Genomic DNA, 6,513 nt, shown 5'->3' with positions numbered 1-6,513 from the left:
CCACAGAGCTGGGACTTCCATTCTAACCTTGTCATGTCTTGCCTACACATCTTCCTTGTGGAAGGAGGTTCCTGAGTCAAGCTCTGCTCCACCCCTTTCCCAGAAGCCATTTGGGCAAGTAGAGAGGGCACAGAGTTTTCCTGTAGTGCTCTGGCTTTAGAAAACAGTGACACAGACAATTGCTGTGAGAACAAATCCTTGTGACAATGACACTAACTGCTGTCACAATTATGAATTCTTTCTGCGTCCTAGGCCTTTCCCTAGCCCTTTCCACCTGCTCTACCTTCCTAGGTGGGTTATGTATCATCCACAGCTGAGGAAACCTAGGCTGGGGAGAAATGACCTGCCCAAAATCATACAGGCAGGAAGTGGTGAGGTTGTTGCTCATGAAGGTCCATGATGCATAATCGCTGTTGGGAAACGTTGGACTTCCTCTGTCTCTGAGGGATTTGATCCCAGGAACTATTTTTGAAAGATAGATGTAAAGTCTTAGCGCCGGTCACCCTAGGGTCCACCAGGAGAGCCTTTGGCTGTGGTCTTTGACCAGGTATGAAGCCTCTTTACCGCTATCATCTTTGCCTCTGCACAACATCCTTGAGCAGCAAATTTTCTGTAATGGGCAAGTGAGGAAACGGAGGCCTCTGAGGATCAAATATAAGAGGGAAGGGTTGGGACCAGACCTACAGCTTTGTGCCACAGCAAGTGCTTTTCCTGCCTTTCCTCCTATGGGGTGAGGCTGATCTGTGGGTGTGGGGGTGACTCACGCGGGGCACGTGGGTGGTGGGTGTGGCCTACCTGGCGCCGAGGGCAGGTGGCCCAGCCAGTTTTGCCTCTGATGCTTCATTCCAGCTGTCAGCTATCTCTGTGTCTAGGATGAGAGCCTCTTGCCACCTCAGCCACCTTCCTGACGGTGGGTTTTGGGCCCCAGACATGCGGTGATCTCAAAGCAAGGGCTGCCACCACCATCTGGAACCTGCCAGGTAAGTCCTTGTCACCTAGGAAAGCTAATGCCCCTCAGAAAGAGTAGAGCATGGGTCTGGGATCTTCGGGGCCACGTCTTCCCTTTGACCATGGGCCCCAGGAAGGTGTGGGGGAAAGACGGGGTTCTAATATGGGGAAAAAAGCCAAGGTATCTTTTGGCAACAGGCAGAGGAGATAATTCATACTCTGACAGGCATAGAAACTTTCCCCTGATGTTTGTGAATCCCAGGAATAGAGAAACTCTGGAGTTTGTGGCTCCCTCAGCTAGCTTAGGGATGTGAATCTCAATGGCAGGAGTGTGATGGGTGTTCAACATGGGGTGAACTATCCCAGCACTGAAGAAGGACAGCACCCACACACTCATAGATACTGAGGTAGTAACTATGGAGGTCTCCCTGTGGCTCCTGCTGGGTCTATGTCCCTGGAACAGGCCATTTCAATCAGCATGTGTGGGCCCTGGCAGGTATGACATGGTACTTCCTGGGTGAGGGAGCTGGATCCCAGGGCAGGGAGAGAGTCCAGCAGGTGAGGATGCAAGGCTTATAAGGTGACTCAGGAGCTAATTATAGCTGCTGGAGCCCAAGTCCAGATTACTCTGACCCCCACTTGCCCCAACTGAACAGAATAGCCTACACTCATGGGCCTAGAACAAGAAGGATAGAACAATTGGTGTGAGGAGTACAGGCTTATTGGGGACCATTCAGCTATTTCTCAGGAGGAGAACCAGGGGATGAGGGAGGGTGAGGCACACTGCTGTCAATTTTTGTTCCTGGCTAAGCAAAGCCTTGTTAGCCCCATGTGTGGACTGATTGCCTTGGGCAGAGCCCATCTGACTCTGGCTATGATGGATTAGGCAGGGGTTAGAAGGCACTTCAATACCTAAGTTACCTGAGGTGGCTTAAATTGAGGTTGTTCCCCTAAATTCTTGTTCATACTACATTTCCATGCCTATCCTATCCTGAGTGGCTAGCAGCCTCTTCCCCCTCCCCATGCTCTGCATTGACAGCTTCCTCCTGACCCCTGGGTCACTGGGCTCTCCCATACCCTGTGACCTGTTCTCCTTCAGGCTCTTTGCCTATATCACTTGGAACCTTCCTCTACTCCCTGCTTCCCTGGCATCGATCTCCAAGCTATGTCCGAGAAATTCACAGTATGGCTCAGCCTGCTGCCAAGACCTTCTTTGCCAGGGATCCCCATGACCTCATCCAGAACCACATGCTCTTGGACCCTCAGGGTGGGCTGTGCCCTGAGCCCAGATGGCATGGCTGCTGCACCTCAGTCTTTAAGCCTCGCACTGAGATCCATTCCCTAGTGTCTTTGGAAGGTATATGAGTACCCTTTTCCAACTCAGCCCATATTGAGCATTAGTAAAGCTTGTTTGGACTGAAGGGTTGGCCACCTATATTCTAGGTATGGAAGGGACTCTGCTTCTTCTAGCAAGAGGACTGACAGGGGCCCAGTCAGGGTCTGGCTGTGTTTAGCTTGTACAGGAAGGGAGTGAGTTGCAGGGATGACCTGCAGGTACTGAGGAATTCAAAGCCCCCAGCTGGGTTATTCAGAGCAGCATCTAGAGAAAAGGTGACATTGACGTTCTGTTAAGGTCAAAGGTTCTGTGACCTTGACAAATAGATCTGAATACTGAGTCTTAGGGGAGACATTGAGAGAGCAAAGTTAAGTCTCAGAAGTCGATCTAGAAAAGGGATGGGGCTGGAGACGCTGGTGGGAGCTAGGCAGCAGGGCGGTCCTTCCCTGGGTTCTGTGCTGGGCTCTCCTGTTGCTTCAGAAGCAGGGAACAGCCTGGGGAGGCAGGGAGCGAGCTCCCTGCTGGAGAGGTGTGAGCAGGGGCTGGAGAGCTTTCATGGGAGCCTGAAGCCGCCAGCAGTTACCTCCTGCTCCCTCAACCCCAGCCTATGCCCTGGGTTCCAGCAATGAACGCCCATTCCAAGGAGATGGTACCCCTCATGGGCAGAAGAGCCACTGCACCCTGCGGGAACCCTGTTGTGCTGACAGAGAAGAGGCCAGCAGATCTCACCCCCACCAAGAAGAGGTAAGACGGAAGGCCTGGGCCTAAGTGTGGGACACTGAGGCACCCACTCCAGGGATCCCTTGCTTCCTATAGACTCCACACTGTGACAGACATCTGGGATGGCCCAATGACAGACTGGGTATAAGTGGAGGACAGCACTGCATATTCAGGTGCCTTTGCTGAGGTGCTCATGACTGGTGCAGGAGTGAGGTCTCTTTAGAGGGGGGCTCTGAAGCAGCAGCAATCAGGAAGACTCTTGGAGGGCTGAGGGTCACCACAGCCATCTTTGAGAACAGGAGTAAGGTCATTCTAGGTGGTCTGAGTCCACAGAGAAGCATGTTTTTCTCACAGACACACACAAATGGCTTTCAATCTACTGTGGAACCAAATCTGTAAAATGGGTTGTAGAGGGAAAATCTGGGAAAGCAGAAGGTACTGTGGCATGGATTCGATACTGTGCAAAGTGTAACTTACTGGGAACTTACAGAAAAAAGGGTGGTTTTGGAGGCAGCAAAATAGGAGGATCCTGGCACCCAAGGCAGCAGGTAGATGTTTTTGATTAAGCTGGATGAAGGTAGCCACAGTTAACCAGAATAGCTAACTGGCCTTTCCTCATGGCCACTGTCAATTAACAAGCTGGGCACATAATACTCTTGGCTGAGTTTTTCTTTTGAGACAGGGTTAAGTTTCTTAGGCTGGTTTGGTACCTGATACATAGCCGAAAGGTCTTGAACTTCAATCCTCCACTTTCTGAGTGCTGGGATTACAGTCGTGTATCTTCAGCGTCAACTATTGTAATGACTGGGCATCTTGTAGGCTTCAGATGTATGACATGGCCAACTGGTGGGGAAAATGGAAATTATGATCAAGATGGCTATCATGTCTATATATAGTAGGATCTCTATGTGAGGACACTACTAATGATGTCGACTTATAAGACATAGTTAATTGCCTTTATGTTGACAAAGCGGTTAGCACAGTCAGGGTGGCCAGCGCTCAGCGTGCGTTCTTTGATAGTAAGGGGCTCCTGGGAGCTGGGCAGGGCTGGAGAGGTTTTGTCTCACTTCTAATCGAGGAGATTGAGGATGCTGGGACAGAGAACAGCTTTCTAGGGTCTTCATGGCTGATCTTTCATTTTTTTCAGTTGATTGGGTACCTCTCATTTGGGACAGGCTAGACCAAGATGATAGGTCCCTGGACCAGGGTGGTCCACAGTCTAGGATGGCTCATTTGTGCTGCTTCCTCTGCCCCCACCTAGCCCTGATGATCCTCAGGTGAGTAGGGGCAGGCACAGGTGATTTCCTGAAGGAAGCAGGGCATGGGGAGATAGGAACTGTGGAACTGTTGCTCTAGATTACCCATGTGGACAATGTATTAGGAGGAGGCTGCAGACAGTGAGACCTTGAGGAAGCTGTTGGAAAGCAGGTGCTAATGGGTGAGGCCTGAGCCTTCGTGGCCAGGAATGGAGGAAACAATGGAAGAGAGTGGAATTAGTCTAGGATCTTCTGGGATCAAAAACAGAGAAGGAAGCCAGCAGAGACACTCTTCTGGTGTGGTAACTCAGAAGGATGCTGGGTCACCTTGGCCAAGAGCTCATCAAAGGAGGAGCAAGGACAGGAGCAGTGAGGCAAGTGTGAAGCACCAAGTATGAGGTGGCCAGAGGACACCTGGGCAGAGCTTGAAGTTCAAGAGAGAAAGCTAGAAGCAAGTAGAGGTAGTGTGGGAGTGGGTACAGCCTAGGCCTTTATGGGCCCATGCCGTAACAGAAGCACAGTTGACCTAAGCCAATATGGTCCATTTTTCCTTTCTTTGCACTTCCAGGAGAGACTTGGGAATAGGGAAGGGGTTGTGAACAGGTTCTCAGGAAAACCCCAGGTTCTTCCATATCAGGCCCAGCTGTTTTTGTTTGCTTGTTTTTGAAGCCCATGTCTATTCATGATCTTAGTTTCAGGCTCAGAGTCACTGGCCAAATGACTGCCTGGCCCAGCCAGTGGTAAGAGGTGTGACTTTGTCTCCTGAAGTGGTAGTCCCAAAGACTTTCTGAGGGTTCTCATGTGAAGGTTTGAACTTTTCCCTCAGAACTGAGTATAAGACTTAGGTCTAAAGACAATAAGAAAAATAAAGAGTAAATTATATGTAAAGCTAGAGCACAATGCCAGTTACCAGCAGGCCATGAACCAGTGGGAGAACTGAAAGCACCAAGCAGACTGCAGGTCTAAGGAGGGGAGAGATCTTTGGACCTGGTTGTTTTCCTGGGCCATCATGTCAGTCCTTGAGCAGTTGCCACATTGGCCTCCTTATTGGGCCCTAGGTAAGGTGACATACATACAAGCTGGCCTTCGGGAGTTCAGACACTTGGACATTTTTTGGGTCAAAACAGAAGGCTACCCGAGCTCATATCTAGTCCTAGGTTGCTTCCTGGTCTTGGAGTTGTCTCTTTAAAGTGACAGAAGTGGTGGAAAAATGATATACAGCTGTCTGTGTGCCTGAACTGACCACACCCAGGTTGCACCCTTTGGCCTAGACCAACAGAGTAAACAATGAGCATTCGCAGCAGGCAGAAGCCAGGATGTCATGTGGTCCAGGCCTTACCCTGGCTTATGATGGTGGGTGGGAGGGGGTTGTGTAGTGTGAAGTAGGGCAGGAGTGGGTCAGGCCCTGCCTTATGACTTAGGTGCTTGCCTAACCATTTGATCTTCCTAGCCTGGCTGTCATCACTCCTCTCTCCGTATCTTGTTCTCTGGGCTCCAAAAGTTTCCTTCTCCAGCACAGACTTCTTTTCTAGCCCAGGAGGCATTTCTAATTCTTTTCTCTGCTTCAGGTTTTTTCAAAACATATGTCAAGATCCAGATTGCATCCTAGTTAGCACAACAATTGGAGCCTTCCAATCCTGTCCTCAATTATAAGAACCTTCGCTGTTCTTGTGTTCCTATAACCCAGCCTCTCCCTGAAGAGACTGATGCAGCCCTGGATGACATCTCTGAGGATGTGGTCTCTGGAAGGGGCTGTTGTCCACTTCTTATCCCCTCAGTTGCAAACACTGGGCAAATGATTAGTTTTGAGTAAGTGGACAAGCCATTGAAGGATCAGGCAAGGGAATGAGGGGAGTGGTGAGCCAATGAGGAAGCTGCCCAGAGGTTCCATCCGTATCAACCAGGTCACTGTGCGCTGAGATGATGCTTTTTCCTTCCTCGGTGCCTGGGTGCTGAATACTTACATGATGTGGCTTTCTAGACAATTCCTGATCTCTTGGAGGAGCCCAAGAGAAGACAAGATCTGGTGGAGGAGTGGCAGAAGACCCCACTTCAGCTCTGTGCATAAGACTGAGGGTGGGCACACGGTGAGAGCTTTCAGTGGTTGGGAGCACAGCCAGCCACAGGGAGGATCCAGCCTGCACCACTGGTAGTTTAAGGTTGAGACCCACACACCTCTCCACCTTACCTACCTTCTTTCTTTCTTTCTTTCTTTCTTTCTTTCTTTCTTTCTTTCTTTCTTTCTTTCTTTCT

General features: G+C 50.2%; 1 protein-coding gene across 3 annotated transcripts in view; it reads left to right on the top strand.

Annotated features, from left to right (window-relative positions):
* The first annotated feature begins 859 nt into the window (after positions 1-859).
* The window catches only part of Trpv3 (transient receptor potential cation channel subfamily V member 3), a 32,848-nt gene continuing 27,194 nt past the window's right edge, over positions 860-6,513 (top strand). For 2 of the 3 annotated variants that reach the window (XM_055597364.1, XM_055597362.1), the window contains exons 1-2: positions 942-980; positions 2,889-3,028. In XM_055597364.1, the coding sequence (XP_055453339.1) occupies positions 2,892-3,028 (137 nt within the window). In that variant the 5' untranslated portion in view covers positions 942-980; positions 2,889-2,891. Of the gene's footprint in view, positions 981-2,888; positions 3,029-6,513 lie in introns of all 3 variants that reach the window. The other variant, XM_055597365.1, reaches the window with a different exon arrangement.

Source organism: Psammomys obesus, unplaced genomic scaffold (assembly GCF_907164565.1).
Source record: "Psammomys obesus unplaced genomic scaffold, mPsaObe1.curated_primary_1811, whole genome shotgun sequence".
NCBI classification, from domain to species: domain Eukaryota; kingdom Metazoa; phylum Chordata; class Mammalia; order Rodentia; family Muridae; genus Psammomys; species Psammomys obesus.
This window is presented reverse-complemented; position numbering and strand designations above follow the sequence as displayed.